Genomic DNA, 26,350 nt, shown 5'->3' with positions numbered 1-26,350 from the left:
AATACAGTCGTACCTTGGAAGTCAAACGGAATCCGTTCGGGATGTCTTCCAAAACGTTCGGAAGCCTTGCGGGAAACAACGAAATTCCTCGGTTGCTATGTCAACTCAAATAAGGCACTCCACATAATTTAAAAATACTAATAAACACAGTACAATCCAGGACAATATAACAAATAAAATAAGATGACTTCAGAGTCCAGAGTTTCCATTTAAGGCCAAAATTGCTCTAGGAAAGAAACTATTCTTGAGATGGCTCGTTCTCGCCTTCATTGTTCTGTATCTCCGTCCTGATGGCAGAAGCTCAAAGAAACGGTGACCAGGATGTGATGGGTCTCTTGATATGTCTAATGCCTTTCTGTGGCACCTGATGGTATAGTTACGTTCTAAGGTAGAGAGTGAACAGCTAGTAATACTCTCTGCTGTTTTGATAATTCTTCGCAACACAATCCTATCTCGAGAAGTGCAGCTTCCATACCACACTCCTCATGTTAATTACCACTTTCTGAGCAAAATAAAGAAAATGAGCAGTGCAATTTTCTCTCTCTCTCCCCTCTAGTTTCACCTATCCTGTATGTGGGATGTCCCCACCCCCATTATTTTTTTCCTCTCTCCCCTCTAGTTTCACCTATCTTGTATGTGGGATGTCCCCCACCCCCATTAGGAAAATTCATATATAACTTAGAGAAAAAGACATTACTGTCCTGCCAATATAACAGAGACATCATTACACCTTGCCAGATCACCTAGCTTTCTGTGATGCTTTAGTTGCATAATTAAACTACAAACATTCTCCTCATTTCCTATGGCTTCTAAGGATACCTGAAGGGTTTTGAGAACAGTCTCTGAAGGAGATCACAAGATTAAAGTCTTCAGACAGTAATGAGTGTGGTTCAGAACATTTCCTTTTATTGTTCAAGCCATTGTCGAGAGAATGGATTCCTGTTGAGCTTTTGTCTGTACTCCTTATAGCCTCTCTTATAAGGAAAGGGTGTAAGGATTCAAATGACTAGTTTACAGATTCAGTGGAGATTCTACATTCTTCTGCTTGTTTTACTGTACCATTCTGTCACTTTCTCTGTTTTGCCTTATTCACTTGGGCTCAAGGGTGGACAGGTCAAAGCTATCAAAGCACTCTGTATGATCTGAAGGAAGGGTAGGTGTTGGCACCTAACTGCTGCCCATTATTTCATTATAGAAAATAAGTAATTTTGCTGGACAAAAGAAGTTTAAAACTATGTTCTTGGGGGAACTCTGTGGTTTCCGGGAAGCTCATAAGGTGTTCCTTGATGAGACGATCAGTAAGTTCAGAGATGAGCTTCCATGAAAGACAGCTTGCCCTCAGCTACAGGTTTCTGCCCTGTAATGTGAAGTCACAAAAAGAGTGATGGGCGCATCTTTGAATCCAGTTCACATGGTGGCACCAGTGATCACAAAAGCCCTGGCAAGTGTGACATTGACTTAGTGTGCCCCCTAGAACATGGCCTGGAATTTTCTGTAACTTGGCAGGTTCCTCAGAAGTCAGACTGATGCGAAAAACGATCCCATTGCTGAACTGCTGATGCTGCACACTGAGCAAATGGTAGGCATGAAATGCATTTGCATATCTGCCCTTCAGATGGCTAAATCGACTTTCAAAAAATTGATGAGTGTGTGTGGCGAGAAATACACTTCTGAGAAATATATCACATTTGTTATTGAGGCAAATAAAATAATGGGGAAGTGTGTTGGTTGTTTTTGTGTGGGTTGGGGTGGGGAGACGGAGTGCATTGGTTTGCCCCCAGAGCTAGAAGGGGTGTGTGTCACAAGTTGGAACGTGTGCAAAGGATCAAGGCTCTGGAACCCAAGTGTTATGAATAATGGTTGAGCTAATTGTGCATATTTAGCCTGCTAAGTTAATAAGGTAAAGGACCCTTGGATGGTTAAGTCCATTCAAAGGCGACTATGGGGTTGCAGCGCTCATCTCAATTTCAGGCCGAGGGAGCCGGCGTTTGTCCACAGACAGCTTTCTGGGTCATGTGGCCAGGACTAAACTGCTTCTGGTGCAATGGGACACCGTGACGGAAACCAGAGTGCACGGAAACGCCATTTACCTTCCCGTCGCAGTGGTACCTATTTATCTACTTGCACTGGAATGCTTTCGAACTGCTAGGTTGGCAGGAGCTGTGACAGAGCAACGGGAGCTCACCCTGTCACTGGGATTCGAATCGCCAACCTTCTGACTGACAAGCTCAAGAGGCTCAGTGGTTTAGACCACAGTGCCACCTGTGTCCCATATTTAACCTGGTAAAGAGCAGGCTGAGAAGAGATATAGCCATCTTCAAATATCCAAAAGACTGCACATGGAGGGTGGAGCAATCCTGTTTTCTCCTGCTCTGGAGGCTAGCTTCTGAACCAATGGATTCAAGTTACAAGAAAGGAGATTCTAACTAAACAGCAGGAAGAACTATTTGACAGTAAGAACTGTTTGAAAGTGGAGCAGACTCCCACGTGAGGTGGTGGACTCTTCTTCCTTGGGGGGTTTTTAAGCAGAGGTTGGATGAAGAAGAAGAAGAAGAAGAAGAAGAAGAAGAAGAAGAAGAAGAAGAAGAAGAAGAGTTTGGATATGATATCCCGCTTTATCACTACCTGAAGGAGTCTCAAAGTGGCTAACATTCTCCTTTCCCTTCCTCCCCCACAACAAACACTCTGTGAGGTGAGTGGGGCTGAGAGACTTCAGAGGTGTGACTAGCCCAAGGTCACCCAGCAGCTGCATGTGGAGGAGCGGGGAAGTGAGCCCGGTTCACCAGATTACGAGTCCACCACTCTTAACCACTACACCACACTGGCTCTCTACACCACCACTACACCACCTGTCATGTATGATCTAATTGAGAACCCTGCATGACGGGGTTGGACTCGATGACCCTTGGGTACCTTCCACCTGTACAGTTCTGTGATTCTATGACATGGCCATGAACAACAGGAATGGACTACAGCTGCTATCAGTGCAGATTTCCAAAGGGCAGCAGATGGTGTCGGCTGCCTGTTCGCATCTTTCTCATTCATTGCTGCGTTTTGTTTTGTTAAAAATTAATATTCTTATTTCAGTTCCATATCAAAGCTCTTGTTCTCTTAACGATCCAACGCTAAGGAGCTGCAGTGATAATAATGATGACGTTTACAGGGCACATCCTATTTCCTCGAAATTGTGATATTTCTGTAATTACTGTGTGTAATATTATAGCCGCCATTTATACACTGCTGTTCCCAAGGAGCAACAGCCTCCATATGTCGTGTGCATTCTCTTTAACATTAGGGTAATGATTCTGAGCACTTTTAAAATGTGGGAGTGGGGGGTGGGAGGGGGCTTCATAGCCTATTTTGTGTTTCACTGAGAAAAGTGTAGTGCTCTGTCTTCATGAGGATGTTGCTAATAAAGCTATATTGGTTTCACAAACATAACTGAATGAGGAGGATAAATTCTACCTGTGAATTCTCCAGGCTTCAATGGCCTTCTTCTGTTTGCCTCTCAAGGAGCTCCTTTCGTAAAATTCGTTGACTCTCTTTAATGCACATGCGTCAGAGTGGGATGCCCATCTATCTTCCAAGGGTCTGCTCAGCTGTGAAGCTCAATGAATAGCCTTGGGCAAGTCACTACATCTCATCCTTAGGAGTAACTAACTAAGAAATAATCATATTTTGCAAGCTGGTGGGAGGTTTGCTTTGGGTAAACCGCCCTGAGATCTACGGGTATAGGGTGGTATACAATTTTTAACAACAACAACAACTGCTCTTCCTTGGCCTCCTGCCTACACTCAGTTGGAGTGAGGTTGAAAACAGAAACAACTTGCAGTGATGCCAAGGAACTTTGGTGTGAGAATAGGGAGTTGGACTGTGGAGCACTCAGTAAGCAGGAAAGGTACATGGAGGGACCTTTTTCAGAAATCTCCAGAGAAGTTCAATGTGGAAGATCTGCATCAAAGCTTCTTTTGGTGCAGGCTGAATGTGTCTGGAGTTTGGATTCCCAAGGATGCTCCGTGCTGGGACTTGGAAGTGGCTGAGGAAGGCCCACGGTCAAAATACATTCAGTTGGTTGGTGGACTGATTTATGATCTAATAATTTTTTCGTCTGTTATTTTGGGAAGACTCTTGAAGCACATGAGTATTGGTGTGCTGCAGTTCTTATTGCTTTTGAACAGAGTCCTGTAAATAACTTGCTATTATTGTATTATTTCCTATTTATCCGAGTTGTTCTTTGGGTTTATATGTTTTGAGTAAGGCAGTTGTCTCTTTTGATATTAACTTCCACAGAGATAGCCATGTTAGTTTGTGGGGGGTGGGGAGCAGCAGAACTTTGTTGCATCTTAGAGAGTAAGAATTGTATCATGACTTCAGCTCTTGTAGACTAGAGAGTCCAGTTCATCAGATGTAATCCATGTACTCTGTGGAAATATATGCCATAATATATTTACAGTGATACCTCGGGTTACATACGCTTCAGGTTACATACTCCACTAACCCAGAAATAACACTTCAGGTTAAGAACTTTGCTTCAGGATAAGAACAGAAATCGTGCTCTGGCGGTGCAGCAGCAGCAGGAGGTCCCCTTGGCTAAGGTGGTGCTTCAGGTTAAGAACAGTTTCAGGTTAAGAACGGACCTCCGGAACGAATTAAGTACGTAACCAGAGGTACCACTGTATTAGCCTTTAAGATGCCATGAGATTCATAGAATTGTAGAGTTGGGAGGGACCGCTGGTTCAGCCCACAACAATGCAGAAATCTTTCACCCAACGTGGGGCTTGAACCTACAACCCTGAGATTAAGAGTCTAATGCTCTATTCCTCGTCTCATTGTTCCTTTTTGATTCTTGCCACAAAAGAAGAGAGAAGGGGACAGGGAGGAGGGAGAAGAGCTGGTGAGGGGAGGAGGCAACGTCCACCCAGTTTTGTCTTCCCAGACAAAGCAGAGAAATTGGCAGCTACCCACTCTGGCCATGCTCCATCTGTGGCAGTGTTCTTTCGTCTGGCAGCCTGCAACCTCCTTTGGCACCCTGTTTCCTCCCAGGAACTTCCTCACAGAAGAAACAAGAGGAAGACCAAAGGGCAATTGAGGGCTGCAAGGACAGTCATCAGATACTGGGAGGTGACCTAATCCCAAGAAAATTAGCGCTAATATGCCCAGAAACCTCACCTAACTGCTGGAGAGGGTGCACCTCCACAGGCACATACCTCCACATGTGGTGGGAGTACCCCAAAATCCAACAATTCTGGACAACAACCATACAAGAAATATGTAAGATAACCAAGCAAGTTGTAGAAATCATCCCAGAATTGGTCTTACTAAACATCTTCCAAGACAACAATGGCCACTTACACCACAAAGAACTCATAACTCACTTACTCTCAGCAGCCAGAAACATCATAACCAGACACTGGAGAGACCTGTCAGGAGTAAGCATGGACCAATGGTACCAAGTAGTATGGGAAACAGCCCTACTAGAAAAACTAACCAGTAAGCTGAAACTGACACGGGGGAAAAACAGAAGAAGACGCCTTCACCCCGGTATGGTTCCCCTTCATCACACACACAGCCCAACAAGACAAAGACAAAAATCTACTGACAGCAGAAAAATCAATATGGCTAACCTGATCAAAAACACTCATCCACCCCACTCACACAGGAAACCAAAGACCACCACAGCCAACCACAAATGAACAATCACACCCTTCGCCAACCCCAACCTCTCTCACCACCAAAGGAGCACAAGCGAACAACAGAGAACCTGCACAAACAACACCAAACCCTACATATATTAAGTAAAATAGAAACATCGTCACCCCACCCCACCCATCTCTCCATCCTGCCCACCTCTTTCCCCCTTTTCTTCCTAATGTCTCAACAAACGAAACTGATTTGTAAAAATGTTACATGGAAAAAATATGAGACATTGCACATACCTTTGTAAATCAAGAAAATCTTTAATAAAAAATACTTTAAAAAAAGATACTGGTAGGTGTAGGAGGCTGTCTGGATGTGGAGAAACCTACCTACCTGGATAATTTTTTTAGGGCAGTGCTTGGCCTCAGTGTGATCACACATCTTTATCTCAAGCCTGCACACTTGAGCGAGATGCTTCAGTTATTTAATGCCTGATCTGTGAAATTTGAAGAGGTAGTCCAGATCAGAACTTCAGTGAAGACTCTCTGAGTAGCCACCCTTTGCTAGTTTGTGTTCTTGCTAGTTTGTGTTCTGATTTCCCAGTTGGCTTAAGCCAGTGTTTGCTCACCGAAGTGGCAAAATTAGAAATTAATTGTGTTTTCTTTCCAAACAGTATCAAATGTTAATTGTGGCTGAAATGTCTTTCAGTTATTCAGTTCTAATGTCACATTTCCATAAAGTGTATGCAGCTGAACTTTCTGCTGAATGTGCTGTAGCAGCCCGACACGAGTGTGTCTAATCTCCTATTTCTGAATAAAACGACAACAAGCAAGTGGAGAGCCATCTTTTGGCTTCATGCTTGCATAGGTTGGCATATTTGTTACCTACGTCAACAACTGGGGTGGCAGAGAAGGGGATGGTACAGACTGTGTTGCAGCGGATGGCTTGGTCTCTGGTAAGGATGCTGAGTATAGGCAGGGTCAGGATTGCTAAGAGTGCTGTTAAGAATTAAATAAAGGATGAAATAAACCACAAGTTGAATAACCATAGTCAAAGAATGCATACGTGGGGTATGGTAGTGTTTGGCCGTATCTCTTAGACTCATAGAATTGAAGGGTTGGAAAGGACCAAGAGGGTCATCTGGTCCAACCCCCTGCAATGCAGGAATCTCAACTAAAGCATCCATGACAGATGGCCATCCAACCTCTGCTTAAAAACCTCCAAGGAAATAGTCTTGGCCCTGTTGACATCAGGACTGCGCTTGTGTTTTTTTTTTTTTAAAGATTCCCCCCCCCCTACTGCTTTTAGTCTGATCAATGTTAGCAACTTATGGGAAACTGAAATGGGGAAAGTCGAATGCAGGAAGTGACATGAGATTTGGAAGTTCAGCTTAATGAAGGCCAGTTTATTTTAGCCATTCATCTTATTGCCATTCTTTTAAAATGGAGCCACCTCCATAATTTCCACAAAATGGAATCTGTGCTCATATGACGTATCCATCCAATTCGTAATGGCCAATTTATAAAAAACAATTAAGTGCTGAATAGTGGTCACACTTAGTAGTAGTCTTTCTCCTCCTTGAAAGTGTGATTTAATGGTGAAATTATCTTTTAAACATAATGGCATGAAATATTTTTATTCCATTCCTGCATTCTCTTGAGAAGGAGCTTAAGAAGATGACTATTGTCTCCATGCTACAATCAGGGAATTGAAATATAGGCATTATGAGAACTCCAGAATGTCTAATTGTCATAGTGGGAGGGGAATATGTAAATCAGGCTGTTTGCTGATATTACTCCTGTTGCACTTTTTGTGGCATAATTTTTTTTTTTTTGCATTTTTCTGTATGTCTTGCATTTCACTATGTATGACTGAACACCTAGATAAATATCTTACCCTGTTCACCACATAGGACTTACGACCGGAAAAGATGTGAAATGGGATATATATGATCAAAGCAGCACGGCAGGGAAAGGCCCATTTGGAATGAGGATCATGGCATATTTAAAACCATTTCTCATCTATTCAGTTTTCCCAGTTACAATCCTTCCCTCCAAATCTCCTATTTTCCCTGTGGAGCAAAATATTTAGGTGTGATACTACTCTGCAGTATCTACATTGATGAATATGTAAATTGGAATGTATATGTAAACAGATTAGCACATGCACAGATACACCACCATTATAATATCTGAATCCCTTTTCTACTGAGGGCCTTTGTTTGCAGTACGTTTTGAAACTATTTCTTAGCAGAAGCTGTCTGTGAAATTGATACAGTTTGTTAATCATACCAAATTTTGTGGCTCCTCTAGTAATATGTATTCAAGAACTGGGTATCCTGCTGCATTGTAGTGTTCGCTGTATGCTCAGCCTGGAAAAATAAGCAACCGAGAAATGAAAATGTGACCTAAAAACAAAATAGGCACTCCCAGCATCCCTGAAAACTTTGCCAGTGACCGCCAAGCCACAACTGTGCTTCTACCCATCAACAGAGGCAGCCAATGAACTCATGAAGATGGGGAAGGCCCCCCCACCTCCCTCTGTTATCACGGCATGCACAAAATGCCAGGCAACCCCAGGAGACTTCCAGCCCCAGTGGCATAGCCAGCAAGGACCCTTCTATATCCAGCCTCCAGGGCAGAGGCACAAATCCCGTGATATCCCACGCAACCACCATCTAATACACAGAATTCCTAAGTGCTATATAAATGCTTGAAAAAAGAGCACCTGCTTTGGAGTAACAGCACACACAAAAGGGAAGGGGGAGAAGCCATTTGCCGCAGAAGCACCTGCATGGCTTTCTGGGCAGGACAGCAGCAGAGCACATTTGGTCCTCCTGGGGCAAGGGTTCAAGACCCACCCACATCAAGTTTATATTATAGAATATTATATGTGTGTGTGTGTCTCTGTGTATGTATGTGTATGGGTGTGGGGTGTGGGTGTCACAAGAGGTCATAAGACTGTCTCAAGGCAAATCGAAAAAAATGTAGTATAAACACCGACAACTAGGAAACACTGGCCTGCTAGCACTCCAGTTGGAGAACAGCCTTTACCAAAGGTGTCATGGACTTTGAAGACACTCGAACTCAGAACGCAAGGGAGAAACATGCTAAGAGGAAGGCACGCTTGGCAAATCCACACCGTGATCAACTCTCACCCAGGAACCGATGTCCCCACTGTGGAAGAACGTGTGGATCCAGAATTGGCCTCCACAGTTGCTAACGGACTCATTGTTAAAACCGTGTTTATGGAAGACAATCTTACTCGGCTATGAGTGATCACCAAAGAAGAAGAAAGAAGAAGGGGTGTGTGTGTGTGTGGGTGGGTGGGTGGGTGCATGCAATATATATGCAAACACAACAAAACATAAGGTACTATGAAACAATATGGAAATAACTGGCAACTGAATAGACCTATTGGCACAAAAAGCTGTACAGGAGAGTCCTGAAAGTTAGCAGCGAGGATGCTTGCCGAATCTCTGCTGGCAGAACATTGCATACCATTGGGCAGGTACCACTAACTGCCCAACTTCTAGTTGATGCCAGTCAGACTTATGAAACATGGGAGACCACTAAAAGCATTCCTCCAGGTGATCTGAGTGGTCGAGCAGGTTGGCCTTAAGGTGGATCCAAGTTCCTCGAGATTTTGTGTATTAATAGAATGACCAGGAGGAGCTTGTTTTATTATCTGTTCTCATCACTGGTAGGCTTGATAAGAGAAAATTAATGTGGGTTAGGGTGGGGTTCATGTGTACTAAAGTCATGCTTAGAAATGTTATCAGCTATGAAGGGTTTTTTTTAAAGGGTGACCTCTTGATTAAAATTGCGATTCACAGTTTCACTTTTGCAAACTGACAAGGATTTTCTTCCACTGCATTGTTTTTGATGAGAATTCAAGATTATTGGAGTAGAGGGAAGAGGCCTTTTATTCTGGAGAAGTGGCAGCGTAAATAGCAAACTGTTTACTGAAGCCAATTTTAATTAATTCCCTGTATGGTTCAAAACTAAGTTGCTCTTATTGGTCCCTCACAGCATAATTAATCATCAGCAATAATTTATTTTATGTGGATTCCGAAGGTTAAACATGGGCACAGCAATTCATTAAAAAAGGGATGGGAATTAATAACATCTAAAAGGTTTGCCACAGAAAAAGTGAAATATCTAGAAAGATTTATGAAAGGCTAATGATTGATGTGTTCAGCGTTTTATCTGCTAAACTTGAGAGCTTAAATCTGGGTCGAGTCCCAACAGAAATACGCTGGCTGGTGCTTGATCCTTTCCCAGTGGCTACCTTTTTCTTAGTGAAAAAGCACAATGTTTCAGTTTTCATTTATATTCTTGGCAAGATGCTAGTCATCAGTAAGTGTGAAATTGTGAGACCATGGCTACAAAAATAAATGATTTACATAAAAAAAGGTAAAGGACCCCTGACAGTTAAGTCCAGTCGCGAACGACTCTGGGGTTGCGGCGCTCATCTCGCGTTACTGGCCAAGGGAGCTGGCGTTTGTCAGCAGACAGCTTCCCGGTCATGTGGCCAGCATGATTAAGCCACTTCTGGCGAACCAGAGCAGCACACGGAAACGACGTTTACCTTCCTGCCGGAATGGTACCTATATATCTACCTGCACTTTGATGTGTTTTTCGAACTGCTGGGTTGGCAGGAGCTGGGACCAAGCAATGGGAGCTCACCCCATCGCGGGGATTCGAACCCCTGTCCTTCCGATCGGCAAGCCCCAGGCTCAGTGGTTTAGACCACAGCGCCACCCTCGTCCCAAATGATATACATATGAGAGCATAAATTGTGTATATCTTAATCTTATTGTGATGTACATTTTTAGTTACTGCTTTATGACAGAAGTGGGCAACCTTTTCTGTCAAGGACCCACATCCCAACCTGAAATACCATGCAGTGTCGTAGAAACCCCACTTCCTCTTTCCTCAGGCTGGCAAAAGGGTAGCTATAGCAGAGGTGAGATAAGACCAGGAAACTCTGTAATGCCTCTATGGCAATTATGCAAAAGTACCTAGCAGAACACTTTCCAGAACCTCCTTTGGGGTAGGTTCGCGGGGACAGCAGAAGGAGATAGGATCTGCCCATGTGATGCCCACCTGGTGGAAACTCTAGCTTACATGGTCCTCAGTGCAAAATGTATGATGATCTCCGCCAACAATTCCTAGACCAACTATGTATTCCAAAATGGAAACCGGAGATAGAGGTTATACGCTTCCTATTACAGGGGAGAGACCAGGAGCTCACCAAGACAGTAGCTAAGTTCCTTTATTTGATCTTTTGCCGCCAAAGTACATTAAAGGACCCTGCCCTTGTTGGAGACCCACAGAGGTGAAATAGATTGCTGGCCTCCTCTTCCCTTTGGCAAGTGACTGTACTGATGACATGGCGACGAGATCGTACTGGCCTATTTATTGTGAATGTTTGTAAGTGATGCCAATAAAGGTTTTGATACTGATACTTTCCAGAACTGGTCAGAACCTTCATCCTGCAGGGCCACGTTTTATACAGTAACTAGCTGACCCGGCCGTGCGTTGCTGTGGTTTTTTTAAATGGTTTTTTAAATGATTGTATTGATTTAGTTTGCGACACCTCCCCATTTTCAATTACCCTATTTTCGCCTCCCTCGTTTTCAATTACCCTCTTTTGGGGCCCCCCATTTTCAATTACCCTCTTTTGGGGCCCCCCATTTTCAATTACCCTCTTTTGGCCCCCCCTTTCAATTACCCTCTTTTCAGCCCCCCCTTTACAATTACCCTCTTTGCAGCACCCCCCAGTTTTCAATTACCCTATTTTCGCCCCCCCTTTTCAATTACCAGTTTGTGATATTGCAAATGGCCGACGGAGCTCTGCCAGGGGAAAGCTGTATTAGTTGCAGTACCAGGTATGACATCAAATTGTGGAGCCAAGGTCTAGCTTTTGTACCTGCAATACCAGTATAGCCATCGCTAGAGGGTGCTGTTTTTCTGGTGATGTCTAATGCGTGTGCCATTTTTTTTGCCTTTATTCTATATTTTAGGCATGACAGGTGTGGTTTTTTAAATTTTTATGATGCCAGATCCTTCCTTGATGGTCATGTTACGCTTTGTACTAATTTGATGCACTTTGGTCCAGCAGTTATGGAGAACATTGGTGTCTGCTGCGCACACAATGGGAACATATATATATATATATAGATTAAGTACAAAAGCATCACAAAGCACCACGTGCTTCATCTGTGGTAATTTTACTCATGGCTCACCTTACATGTTTTGTCCAAACCCAGGCTCCTGGGTTGAACCACTAGCTGTAACCAAGGTTTGTTCTTTATTTTATTTATTAAATTCATTTACCACCCTTCATCCAAAGATCATGGGGTGGTTTACAGTATGAAACACAAAAATGTATAACAATAACAAACAAAACAATAACCCCCATCACACAGTTTAAAAAGGCCATAATAAATCAAAGGCCTGGGAGAAGAGGAATGTTTTTGCTTGACGCCTAAAGGAATGTAATGAAGGCACCAGGTGAGCCTCCTTGGGGAGAGCATTCCACAAACAGGGAGCCACCTTGGTTTGGTTTAGTCCAGGCATGGCGAAACTCGGCCCTCCAGTTCCCATCATCTCTGACCAGTAGTCCTGTTAGCTAGGGATGATGGGAGTTGTAGTCCCAAAACATCTGGAGGGCCGAGTTTGGCCATGCCTGGTAGTCCTAAGCAAGATCTGAGCCTGTCGCTTACAACACCTGATGGCAGAATAAAACCAGATCTTAAAGTGCTTCTTCAGAGTGTTCTGTTTTCAGATAGGCAATCTTTTTTTGTTTTGTTTTAAAGGTACAACTGGTCCTTAATAGCAGGAGAACAGAAATCAATGCTATCTGCAAAGGAGTGGTGTTCTGAATGCGGAGCAAGGGAATAAACAAAAGCTTCAGTTAATGCTGTGGCAGAAGGCCAGGTTGCAGAATGACGAGGCATGAATTCTCGGCTTGCCAGAGATGAGCACAAGGAAGATGAGTGCAAGGATTTTATGCACCCCTAGGAATAAGACCACCAAAAGTGGAACGAATGTGTATGGAAATGTGGCCATAAAAATAAGGGCGCGTGTACACAAATGATTTCCCTTGCTAGCAGTACTTGAATTACAGGGGGCAGAGAGGGCTCAGCATCCCTTGCCATTTATGATGACTCCCTCAGCAACTGAAGGCTATGGGGAAGGTCATTGGGGGAGTCGGGGAGCAGGGGTCCATACCCTCCCCCAACTATAATTTGAGCACTGTACCCCACCTTGCTTTGCTCTGCCTCCCTCCCTCTAGTTTTTTCCCCCAGTTTACTTCTGCACTGTCACTCAGTTAGGTTCACAGATAATAACAGTGCTCGTTGTTGCTCACTTCTGTGTGCCTTAGTCACACTTGACCCTTTCCTGCTACACCTGCTAAGTATGGCAGCCTTTAAACATTTCTGTGGTGTGAGATGGTTTAGATTGCAAGGAATGCAGATAGATCAGAGATGAGGTTAAGGGAAGAGTACCTCACCAAAGACTCCTACGTAAGCTTGGCGGTCATGGAATATCTGGTGATATATTCTTGTGGAGCAGGAACTGGTTAAGTAATGGGAAGCAGAGAGTAAGGATAAATGGATGGTTCTCATGGGGGTGTGTGTAGAAAATGGAGTCCTCCAAGGATTGCTTTTGGAGCTGCACTTTTAAAATTGTCCATACATGATCTAGCGTTCAAGGTGAGCAGTGAGGTGGCCACGTTTGCAGTTGATGTTAAATTGTTTGGGTCATTAAAACAAACAGGGACAGTGCAATTCAGTGCAGACAAGTATAACGTGATGCATGCTGGGACATTTTTTTATTTGTTATTTTACTAATTTCACGTATACACTCACAGGGTCTGAAGTGGCAGTGATTGACCAGGAGCGAGACCTTGGGCTAGCTTGATGAAGATGTCAACCCAGTATGTGGCAGCTGTGAAAAAGGCTAATTCCATGCTGGGGATCAATGATAATTAGGAAAGGAATTGGAAATAAAACTGCCAGTAGCATAATGGAATTATACAAATCTACGGCGCAGCTTTATTTGGAATAACAAATCGCCTCACCTCAAAAAGGATATTGTTGAGTTAGAAAGGGTTCAGAAAAGGTCAAGTGAAATGACCAAGGCAATGGAGAAACTCCCCAAGAAGGAAAAGTTAACAAACATATTTGGAGGTTTTTAGTTTAGAGAACAGGTGAGTAAGAGGCAACATGATCGAAGTTTATAAAATCATGCAAAGCATGAAGAAAGTGGATGGAAGAAAGTTTTGCTTCCCGTCTCATAGCACTAGAACTTATAGATAGCCAATGAAGCTGAAGGTTGGAAGATTCGGGACAGACAAAATAATGTGCTTCTTAGCACAGTATGGTGCTAAACTATGGAATTTGCTCCCACAGAAGGCAGCAATGGCCACCAACTTGGATGGTTTCAAAGAATTGGACCAATTCATGGAGGATAAAGCTCTCAATGGCCGCTAGCCATTATGGAGGCTATGCTCTGCTTCCATGACTGTAGACTGCATGCTTCTGTAAATGAGCTGCTGGAAACCGCAGGAGGGGAGAGTGCTGGTTCTGCTTAGGCTCTTCTTGTGGGCTTCCCAGGTGCACCTGGTTGTCTACTGTGAGAACAGGGTGCTGTACCAGCTGGGTCCCTGACTTGATCCAGCAGAACTATTCTTCACATGTTCTTGCGTTCTTACCAAAGTCACCCTTCTGGAGCCAATATGTGAACCAAAACACAGATAGCTTTTGAAATTTACATTTCTTTGAAGTGTGCAATGCACGTCTTTAGCCAGGAGTGTGTACAAAAATGCGTATGCCAGGGGAAAGTGTGCATAGAAATGCATATGTGTGAAATGGAAATAAAAAAATGCATTACATTAGGGGAAATGTGTGTATTAGTCAAAACTGCATGCCAAAAATACATTTATTAGTAGGAATTTGCACTGAAATGTTGACAGATATTCATGAGGACTTCCCCCTAAAAGGTTGTTTGTTTGCAAATTGCTTTGGAAATACAGTATGGAGAACTGAATTTAAGATTGGAAAAATGAGAAACAGCGAGAACCAAATTTGACAAATTTGTATATCCCTGCTGATGGTAGAGCAGAATGTCAGAGCTTTTGAAAATGTCCCCTGTGGAACAGTACCTACCCTATGATAACTTTAACTCTGCGGAGATCGTTTAACGAAAATGTGTTCGTTGAACAGCTGTACAGCCAGTGAGGTGCATCGTGTTAGAAGATACCCAGTGGTATCTTGTTCAAGAAATTTAAGGGGGGGGATGATTGTGGGGAGGACAAGGTCTCTGTAAACGCACAGGCTTTCTTTCGCATATTTAATCCTCCACCAAGAAGCATGACTGCAACACAGGAAAATAAGGTGAGGTGACAGATTCTCTCCCCTTGATGCAGCTGCCACAGGCTATGATTGCAGCCTCCATTAAGCCAAATCAGAGAGCTATTTTCAGTGATTTTAAACTGACAATCTGATGGGAAATTTACAAACAGTGGTTAGGTGGCATACAAATAGCTCTTTTCCAAGACTGCATGTTTCTGATCTCCCTTGTTTGGAATATCCACTGCAAGAGCTCACTTCATGTCATCTTCTGAGAGTGGCTATGCTTTCCAAGTGTGAAATGAATATAGGCTGAACAGGCGATTAGCTTCTGGCAAACAGCTTTTCAACAGCAGCATGATAAACTTTTATCCTCCACTGGTCCACGGGTCCCTGGGAGCAAGCTGGGTGGTGTTGCGGGGGGGGGGGGGAGCAGGATCAGGTAGTGGACACATCGCAGCAGGGGTATACAGCTGTTAGCGTGTGGACCATATCCTGCGCTGATCAGGCATGGTCTAGCACCTCTCCACTTCAGATCAGACAGGTCAGTTGCTGGCCTGGGTGGTGTCACTCCTTGAGTAACCTATAGGAAGTGACTGACGCTATGAAGTGAAAGCAGAGTTCTTTCCCAGTGTCAGGGGTGCTTCCCAGCCAAAAGAATGCACACAGCAGATAGTTAACTCTTTGTCGTCAAAGATAACACAGTTACATCTGCAGCTCTGGGTATCTTTGCACTTCTTTGGCGATCCCTCGTAGCCGAGTATGATTGCCTTCCATAAACACAGTTTTAACAATGATTCCATAAGTGACTGTGGAGGCCAATTCTGGATCCACACGTAATTCCACAGTGGGGACATAGGTTTCCGGGCGGGGATTGATCATGATGAGGGTTTGCCTTCCTCTTAGTACGTTTCTCCCTTTCGTCCTGAGTTTGAGCGTCTTCAAAGCCCATGAAACCTTTGGTTCTCCAGTTGGAGCGCTCACAGACAAGTGTTTCCCAATTGTTGGTGTTTATACTACATTTTTTTAAATTTTTTTTTGCCTTGAGACAGTCTTTAAACCTCTTTTGTTGACCACCAGCATTACGCTTTCCATTTTTAAGTTCAGAATAGAGTAGTTGCTTTGGTAGACAATAATCAGGCATCTGCACAACATGACCAGTCCAACGAAGTTGATGTTGAAGAATCATTGCTTCAACACTGTTGATCTTTGCTTCTTCCAGTACACTGGTATTAGTTCACCTGTCTTCCCAAGTGATGTGTAAACTTTTTTGGAGACACCGTTGATGGAATCTTTCGAGGAGTTGGAGATGGCGTTTTTAAGTGGTCCATGTTTTACAAGCATATAGTTAGGTTGGTAGTACAATAGCTTTGTAAACAAGCATTTTGTCCCAGTTCCACACTCTCTGGGGCAGTTGCATCAACTGAGGGCCACTCTCCCTCCATCAGTTTATGTACCGCCCCCTGATGGGCTCCGTGCACGCAGTTGGAGACTTCGCCTACATGGAAGTTTCCTCTGCTCATCCCTTTTCAATCCCTTCCTGGTTCTGGGAGACAGCGGTGCAGGAGAGGGTAGGGAAGCACCCGGCCCTTCACTTACCGTGTTTCTCCTAAATCAAGATACCGTCTTATATTTTATTCCCCTCAACAAAACACAGTATGGCTTATTTTCAGGGGATGTCTTATTTTAACCGCGTCACATCAGTATGCTGCATAGCCACGCCTCTCCAGGCTGTTTTAATGGGAGGTGGTGCATCACTATGGCTTATTTTCGGGGAATGGCTTATATTTCGCAAATGCATAGAAATCCTGCTATGGCTTATTTTATGGCTATGGCTTATTTTAGGAGAAACACGGTACCTGGCCTGCCTCTTCCTCCTCTTCTCCCGACCCATCCTGAGCTCCAACCTCCAGCTCTGAAGCTCCCCCTGCCTCCAACTCTTGCCCTCCTGGCGGGAACAGTTCCCCACAAATCACTGACCCCCCCTCTCCCGAGTCAGACTCCAGCCCCCCTTCCCCCGGTGCACACTCAACTTCCTGCCAGTCCCTGACACCCAACTGGCTGGTGCACCCTTACACCCTCTGGTTCAATATGAGAAGATGGCTCAGGGCATGCTGCATCCGAACACCTCCAGGGCACCCCATCTGTTAGTGTGGTGTACCTGCCGTGTCTGAAGTTTACATAATACACACACACACACACACACACACACTCTTTGGCTCCAATACTTTGGCCACCTCATGAGAAGAGAAGACTCCCTGGATAAGACCCTGATGCTGGGAAAGATTGAGGGCACAAGGAGAAGGGGACGACAGGACGAGATGGTTGGACAGTGTTCTTGAGGCTGCCAACATGAGTCTGAACAAACGGTGGGAGGCAGGGAAAGACAGGCATGCCTGGCGTGCTCTGGTCCATGGGGTCACGAAGAGTCGGACACGACTAAATGACTGAACAACAACAAAATACATATGGCAGGTAGAGAAATGCTCGTGATGAGTCTAATTGTGATAGGACTCAATATGGAATCTCCCCTGCTGCAGTTAGGGCTACAAAAGACGGTCTCCCTTCCAGGCATTACACTGTTTCCCAATGTAGCTTTTCCATGTGGTTCAAGGCATTTTGACCAAGGGGAGATATGGCACAGCCCTTTGTAGCTTGCGGTGACAGGCTTGCTAGGCACTTTGAGAATAACATTCCTTGCATCCGCCATGACTTGGGAAGGTGTTCAGTGTTGTTTATATTGAATAGCTTTCAGTTACTGGAGCCAGAGGGTATGTGCTTGACCAATACTTGACACTTGCCCTTCCTGCAGGGAAAGGATATTCAGTGGGTCCAGGAGGTTGTAAATGCCTCTTTTTGGGGGTGGGGGTGGGGTCTGTGATTCCAGCTTCTTTAAAATACAGTCATACCTCGGGTTATGGCCACTTCAGGTTGCGTGAATTCGGGTTGCGCACCACGCTGAACCCGGAAGTACTGGAATGGGTTACTTCCGGGTTTCAGCGCTTGCACATGCGCAGAAGCGCTAAATCGCACTTTGCGCATTTGCAGAATTGCAACCCATGCGTGTGCAGACGCAGCGCTTCGGGTTGTGAATGCTGCGGGTTGCAAACGTGCCTCCCGCACAGATCACGTTCGCAACCCAAGCGTCCACTGTAGGTGATATGTAAGCCAGTTGTCACCACCCTGTTTCCTGGGTAAAGTGCTCAAGCAGGTGGTTGCTGGCCAATTCCACTCACACTTGGATTAAACTAGTTAATTGGATTAATTTAAGTGGGATTACACTTTTGAAACGGAAACTTTCATCCCTACTCCATGGCATGACCTTTGCTAAGAGAAAGACCAGTGCTTTTTTTCTGGGAGGACGCAGGGGTACATATAACCCTAAATATTTTGTGAATCTTTGTACTTTTGTCCATTTACTGTATTTATTTTCCCTGATTTGAACTATAAAATGGTGATTTCCTTGAGTCAAAACGAGAGTACAGTGGTGCCCCGCTAGACGAATGCCTCGCTAGACGAAAAACTCGCTAGATGAAAGGCATTCGCTAGCGGAAGGCTGCCCCGCAAGACGAAAAAGTCAATGGGGCTGCCTCTCAAGACGGGGAAAAAAAATTTCGTCGTGAAAACCGCTATTCTGCCTTGGTGCTTCACTAGACGAAAAATTCGCTATATGAAGACACTCGCAGAACGAATTATTTTCGTCTAGCGAGGCACCACTGTACCCCTAAACATTTTTTTAAAAGAAAAAAAAGCACTGTCTTGAACTAATGTGGGTCAGGCAGGCTGAAGCGAGGTGCTACTTGTGCAGAAATTGTCAGTGCTGTTTTAAATCAACAGAACTTCAGCATACCGGGGCTTTAACCCACTTTCAACCCACATCTACACTTAGTATCGAGCGGCCTTGGGACACTTGGCAACCCCCATCTGCTTGCCGCAGAGCTTGATTGCACAAAGGCCTTGTTACATAGAAACAAGGATAATAGGCCCTAGAACAGCATGTCGGTTCTAGCTGCAAGCTCCCTTCCTATGAACATTTATTGTTGAAAAGCTGGCCTCATATGGTTGAGCCGAACATGGCGAACAGAAGCAGAAAGCTGTTTGACACTGAGATTTTCTGACCTGAGATCAATCCATCAAGGTTCTGCGGCTCCGTTTCAGAGTTTAAGCTTCAGCACAGAAGGTTCCTGAAATTTTGCTGCCTCAGTCTGCGGGGCTGCTCGACTGACTGAGGAGAACTTTCTGTTTTTAACGTGAGATATGAAGGCACCCTCAGAGTGAAATGAACATGCTTTAAGAGCAAAATCGGAAAATACATTCCGGAATCAGGAAGTTTTCATCTTCAGCAGTGACCCTTTCTTTATTAAGTTGCACAACAAAAACTATTATAACATGAACGACCTCTCTTTCTGCTGTCATGTTGAAAAGCAGAAATGTTCCCTACTGGAAGCCTTATCTCAGGGAAAAAGTATTTTGAGTTTTATCCAGATTTATTACCTTACACCTGCTGATTTTGTATCTGCTTTGTATTTAGAGGGGTGGAAGATGCACATTCGTTAGAAAGGCACTTTGAAATAGACCTAGTATGTCTTTCCCCACCTTGCGATTGATGTCTCCAAGAATTCTCTATAGAGTTTTAGGCTCACGTTGCTGCCAAATGCGGAATTACAGACTTGCAGGCCTGGCAATGGGTCCCAGTCCATGTCCACCCACAAGCCCTATGCCAGCATCCCAGCAACGGCATAGGCCCTGCCAGCGGAAAGGGGGCTCCAACCTGGTCATTATTTGTTTCTCTCATTTGCCACCACTGTTGTTGTTGTTGTTGTTGTTGTTGTTGTTGTTGTCATTGTCACCCGCCTGTTTCAAGAGAAAAGCGCCTCTGGGGGTGAAGTTAAATTGCTGCATTGGCAGCCCCAAAGGCAGTGTGTATGGAGGTCCTGGGCTGCCCAGATGACAAAACCCCCCTTCTTGGCCTTGCTGACATGGTCCAAAGGAAAGGAAAGCAAGACATTGGGCACCAGCTTGGCTGCAGGAGTTGCCAGAAGGAGGTGTGCAAGGTGTAAGGCAAGGATCAAAAGTTCAGTGCCGTCATGAAGACGGGGTAGGAGAAGAACTGGGGGAAGGCATCCTCACATGCAGGGCCGTCTTAAGCATATCCGGCGCCGTGGTGCAAAGATCCCTCCGGTGCCCCACCCCAACCCCCCGTTTCCCAGTGTTGTCGACCTTTTCCCAAGCCTCTGCAGGGATCGCTCTCCTCCCATGGGGGCTTCGGTAGGAAGCTGCACGCCTGCCAGCCATATGGTTGACCGGGTGCAGGTTCCATCCTAAGCCTCTGCAGGGATCGTTCTCCTCCCGCGGAGGCTTGGGAAGGAAGCTGCACGCCCGCCAGTCATATAGTTGACCGGGCGCAGCTGGTAGGTGTGCAGGAGGGAAAGGGGAGGCCGCTAGCAAAGCTGCACAGCTCCCCCACTCACTGGGGCACCCCTGAGAGGCTGGCGCCTTGGCGCAATGCACCAGTAATGTTAGAGATTTCAAAGTGCCTACGTGCAGAAAGTCAGCTTATCACCTCTGTAGCAATTACCAGTTGGCAGAAAGCCAAGACCTGCTCTCTCTCTCCAGACCCTTAGCAACGACCTGTGATTGGTCAATGAGTTCCTAAAGAATGAGCTCTGTGTGAGAGCTTGTGTGGTGGTGGTAGTTGTTTGTGATGTACTGGAGGTTGAGAGAGAGAGAGACAGAGAGGAAAGGTTTTATGTTTTGTTTCTTTTATTTGTAAAGTCTGTACATAGTAACTTATGTTACTAGCTGCTTCAATAAATGCTGTATATAGTTATCCAAGTGAGTTCCTGAGTTCCTGCGTTGTGCTGTCCAGTTAATGCTCTACAGCCAGAAGCTTCAAGAAAACCTGTGGTTAACTCTGCTGTGTCCAGGACTACGTTATTTCCTGACACTAAATCTTAAGAAGAAGTAAGCCCAGTGGGAAAGACGGCTCTGCTCACATGCTTCCTTTGACACCAGCCAGGTGCCTTCTCTGCCTGTGCAGAGTTCGGTGGGCAGGAGATAAAAGCACCACATATAGCCTCTCAGGCCACTCTAGCTTGTGGAGCGCAGGTCTTCCTTCTTACCCCTCAGCACACTTCAGGAGGTGATGATGGCTGCTCTGGATTCAGAAACCACAACGATAAGAGACCAGGCCAAGAAGCTATAAAACGAGATCCTTGGATTCTCTCATCCACTCACACTTGGCATCCTAGCATGTTGCTTACTGGGTGCACACCCACCAACACATAGAATCATAGAATTGTAAAGTTGGAAGGTACTCCGGGGGTCATTAGTCCAACTACCTGCAATATAAGAATCACAGTTAAAGTATCCCTGACAGATGGCCAACCAACGTCTGCTTTCAAACCTCCAAGGAAGGAGAGACCACCACCTTCCTAGGGAGTCTGTTCCACTGTCAAACAGCTCTTACATACACTGCAAATTTAGTGTGGCTAACAGAAGAAAGTACTTAATTAGTAAAGGAACATGCACACATACAATGTACAAAAATATTTGCACTGTCCCACAAATCAAAGTATGTTGTACACATTTTTACTACCGTGTCCTACTACATTTAATCCTAATTTCTTATATCTTTCTTAACATGAAGCTGTCCCCCTCCCCATCATTCCACTTTGGTTCTTTCATCTCTCCCCATCTCCAATCGCAACTAGCAATGAAAGGACAGAAATGAGTGCTGAATTTGGAGGTTTGAGATTTGAAGGCACAATTAAAAGCTCCTGTGCCTTTTCTCCCGTTATTCTCCAATGGTTTTAATATATCTCCCTGTCCTTCCTACTTTCCCCTCCCCATTATTCCTGTTGTGCGATGAACAGATGTTTCCACTGTGCTTTCCCCCCAAAGACTCCCAAGATTTATTTTTGTTGTGTCATTCTAATAGCCCCTGTAGGTCCTCAGTAGACCTTCATCTCTGTTACGCAGAACAATTTCACCGAAGTCAGAGTAGTAATTATCCGGATTTACATTCACGTATAAGTAAGATACAAACATTGACTAACATATAGTAAAAAAAAAACCCCAGCAAATTCCCCATGCATAATGTGGATTGTAACGAACAGCGGAACATCATGGTGCTAGTGTCTAGATGTTTATGTGTTTTGTGTGTGTGTGTAGAAATCTGTTTTTCAGGGGAGACCATGGCTTTTTTTCTGCTGGAATACAGCGGAGCACAGTTCTGGTACCTCTCAGGTGGGCGCCATTGCAGGCCAGCTGCCTGACAATGACAGTGCTGCTTCTTTACAAAAACCACAGCCTCCACGTTGTCGCTGAGAGCAAAGAACTGGTGCATGAGCAGCAGTGGCAGTGGGGTGAGGGGCACTCCAGCTGCCTCATGATGTAGAGAAGCAACGGTCAAGGCTTGCCCCTCCAAGGGTGCTTGTGCCGTGCAGGCCAGGCTGATGCTGTCAGGAAATGTCCTACACACAAGTAGGAGCTTGGCAGAGACACATGCCTGACTGTTCCCTCCTTCCTGGACGATTGTTCGGGAGCTTCTTAAGCATTCCTCAGCCCGAACATCACAGCGACTGATGCCAGAAGACATCAGCACACTTAGGGATCCGCAGAAGTTTGCGCAGTTGCGTAACAGAACTCAGCATTTTGGCTAATCTGTTGCTTTGACGTCCACTTGAGGGCGCTTTTTTTTGCACCTGGGAAAGGTGTGATATTTTTGCAATCTAGGTACCTGAGAACCTTCCCATATGACCAAGGAATGTTGTGTCCAAATTTGAAGCGGTCAAGCGGTTACGGAGCAAGGCCTCGCATCCGTGCACCCATCTTGAACATTTATATGTATATATATAGATAGATATAAATTTATTGAATATATAAAAATAAATAGGCAAACTCCTGTTCTAAGGTTTAGCTGCTTTTGTTGAGATTCCTGCATTGCAGAGGGTTGGACTAGATGACCATTGGGATCCCTTCCAACTCTACGATTCTCTGATTATATCGTCTTCTGGACTGAAGTTACTTGAAATTCCATTCACAGAATGCTGAGTATCAGCGTTCTTGGCAACAGAAGAGCGGTTCATATCCTGGGTTTGAACTTAACCATAAAATAGATATAATCCCCAATTAATAATTTGAGAGTTATTGAGATAACCAAATCCACTGGGTAGATTATGCAGTAATTCCATTATAGGAATAATTTGTAATTAATCATGCCTTCCCCCCTTGCACTGTACATAGTTTTAATTGAGAAGTGCTATTACCAGGCGTAAAATGGTAACTGCTTGGTTCACATGGAAACAACTGGCAGCCCAGGGTTAGAACTGACATACCAGAACCCATGCGTTTATGCAAGTGTGTGCATGAAATAACATTGCATTTCCTCTATGCATCACAATTGGCACAGTTTTTTTAGATCTGGGGTCCCAAAATCCCGAGCCACTGCCATTTTTATCTCTCTTTACATCCCTGTTTCCCTTCTCAGTCTTTTCTGCAGCCCAATAAAGCAGCTGGTGTCAGGTGACACAGTTTAGAGAGTGAGAAGCCCTATGAAGCTGATCTTCCAGCACAGCTAATATAATGACCCTACCAGTGTTAGAAATTGAGATATGAAAGCTAGGAATTAAATGGCACCTTAAACCTAGATCGGGGCGTTGCAATGGAGCGTCTAGGCACGCTTTTTTTAATAACAAGAATACAAAGCTGAAAATGAATGAACTGCAGCTAAAATATTATGCTCATTTTCCACATGGTCTAGTACTCCCCCCTCCCCATATTCTTATGATAATATTCTTCTCCAGTCTTCAGAGAGTGGCTGGAAGTAGGGAGGCAGGAAAAGGTCCCCCTTTTCTTCCAGCAGTGGCAGTTTTAATCTGAAATCTTAGGCTCAGTACTGTGCCCAGAGCTCAGAAACTGCTTGCATTATTGAAATTCCCTGTCGCAAAACACGCCTAGAACAATGGCAGTTTTGAATGCTGGGCCCTACCACTGAGTTCTTTGTCTGCTGTAGCCTTTATGCATTTACAGGTGAAATTCGAAAAATTAGAATATCGTGAAAGGTTCATTTCTTTCAGTAATTCAACTTAAAAGGTGAAACTAATATACGAGATAGACTCATGACAAGCAAAGCGAGATATGTCAAGCCTTTATTTGTTATAATTGTGATGATTATGGCGTACAGCTGATGAGAACCCCAAATTAACAATTTCAACTTTGGGGTTTTCATCAGCTGTACGCCATAATCATCACAATTATAACAAGCAAAGGCTTGACATATCTCGCTTTGCATGTCATGAGTCTATCTCCTATATTAAACTCCAGTAGCTAATGAAAACAATTGCTTACATAAATGGACTTTTCCACGATATTCTAATTTTTCAAGTTTCACCTGTATTACCACTTGGGTGCTAGTCAGGCTGCATTGAACGTTCCTTAATTTTGACATTCATGTTAAAATTGTCATGTTTGGCACAGGCAAGCAACTTGCCGAAGAATTACTTACCTTGCCAAGCCCTTCTGCTGATTCAGTACTCTTTGCTGCCCCTTTAGTTATCTGACTGTGGCTTCCTCTCAGCACTTCTTTGCCTGTTGCTGCCCTCAGCCCTCATTTGCCCTCATTTTATCTGGCTGTGAATTCGTTTGCGGGCACCATCGGTGCCATAATTTAACGACACACACTGTAGGGTATCAGTACATCAGAGCAATGCAATGTCATGAATAAAATTGCATGCGTTGCCAGAGCCAACTTCTGGCTAACATCAGTGAGAGCAAAAGAACCAAGGACAGTGAGAGCAAGTAAGAAAATGGAAACTGGCAACAGCCACGGAGAAAAAAGAGTGTCAATGCAGCACAACTTTTGTTTGCAACGGATATCCAACCCACCTCCTGGAAATGGGAGGTAACTTTTCACACAAATGAAAGAGAGCATGAAACTTGACCAGCTACCTCAGCCCAGCCTTCCTCACGCCATGAACCGTGGAACAGAACAGAGGTTCTGGCTTAGTTTTCTTTGTGGTCCAACGTCATGGCTGCTACAGTGAAACGTGCGCCAGCTGGCCTTTCTGGGATCGTCTTGCAAGGCCTCTGCTCAAGGAATCCATCGCAATGCACTGCAAATGCTCCTCTCAAGCCACCTGAAAAAGTGATGTGGTAAAATTGCGAGCCAATTAGAAATCCCTATCCTATCCACATATTTATATTGCCATTTTAATTTATTGGTGAGGCAGGTGCCCATTCTTTTGGGGTGGCCTTTTGTGATTAATACTTTGTCTTCTTCTTCTTCTTTTTTTGTTTCGTTGAAGGGAGAACTGGCCATACCGAAGCTGTGCGAGTGGTATTTCAGCCAGAAACCATCAGCTTTGAGAAACTGCTCAAGGTCTTCTGGGAGAATCATGACCCGACACAAGGTAGAGTGATGAGCGAGCCAGTATTTAATTATCTTACTAATTACAGCTGGGATAATTAGTGTTCGAGCTGCTAGGAAGAGATGAACCTTGAAATCACACCGCAGCTTGAGAGTATGATTGCCGGCATTTATTGATGGGGTGGGGAAGAATGAGGAGCAGGGAGCTCACAAGGCAGTCCCAACCCCCCACAGATGCCTGCCTGTGAAAATTCCCAGAGAGAGAGAGAGAGAGAAGAGAACAGAGAACAAGACAATAGACATTCCTTTCAACTTTGATTATTACAGTTTCTTCCTTAATGCGATCTTTTGTCTTTCAAATTAAAGGCCTCTCCACAGTTGATAATTTCACTCAGGCACAGAGCTTTATCCTCTGAATTTGGTGGGTTTTTTTTTTTTTTTCATCTTTCCAGAATCACTACAGGTATCTCTTACTATTAGAGAAAAATGAGCGAGAGGTTGCAGGGCTTGCTGATCGGAGACCATCGTCTTAGCCAGGTTTGATAGCTCCTCCCTGGAAGTGTCTGCAGGATGAAAGAAGTACATGCCTGGAGGAAGAGAAATAAGGAAACGGAGCAGTTTCGGCCTAGGGATTGCTGGCTGATAACTTGCTCTAAAATGCCGCTCACAACATGAGTCCCTTCATTCCAGATTTGTGACTTTGGAGGTGACTGTACCTCACAAAAGCAAGGGGAGAGGTGCACGGATCCTTGGTGTCTTCCACCCATTCAACCCCCCCCCCCCTAATAAGAGCTCGGTGACACCTGGTTTTTATACAGACTGTTGCCGGATTAGACCAAAGTTTCACCTAGATTGGTGTCCTGTTTCCGACTGTCTTCACCATGGTTTTCACCAGTTCCTGGCATTCAGAGGAGGCAGGTGTTATCCTTCAGTTTGCACCTCACTGAGAGCAGAGGGGCCTGAGAGCCAGAGGCATAGCGTGG

General features: G+C 44.6%; 1 protein-coding gene across 1 annotated transcript in view; it reads left to right on the top strand.

The window, feature by feature from the left end:
• Positions 1-26,350, top strand: part of MSRA (methionine sulfoxide reductase A) — a 158,583-nt gene that overhangs the window by 58,423 nt on the left and 73,810 nt on the right. Inside the window, exon 4 of the mRNA XM_033145166.1 lies at positions 25,306-25,410. Coding sequence (XP_033001057.1) covers positions 25,306-25,410 — 105 coding nt within the window. The remainder of the gene's footprint in view (positions 1-25,305; positions 25,411-26,350) is intronic.

Source organism: Lacerta agilis, chromosome 3 (assembly GCF_009819535.1).
Source record: "Lacerta agilis isolate rLacAgi1 chromosome 3, rLacAgi1.pri, whole genome shotgun sequence".
In the NCBI taxonomy this organism is placed as follows: Eukaryota; Metazoa; Chordata; class Lepidosauria; order Squamata; family Lacertidae; genus Lacerta; species Lacerta agilis.
Note: the sequence above shows the minus strand (reverse complement) of the source record. Positions and strands in the feature narration are given on the sequence as shown.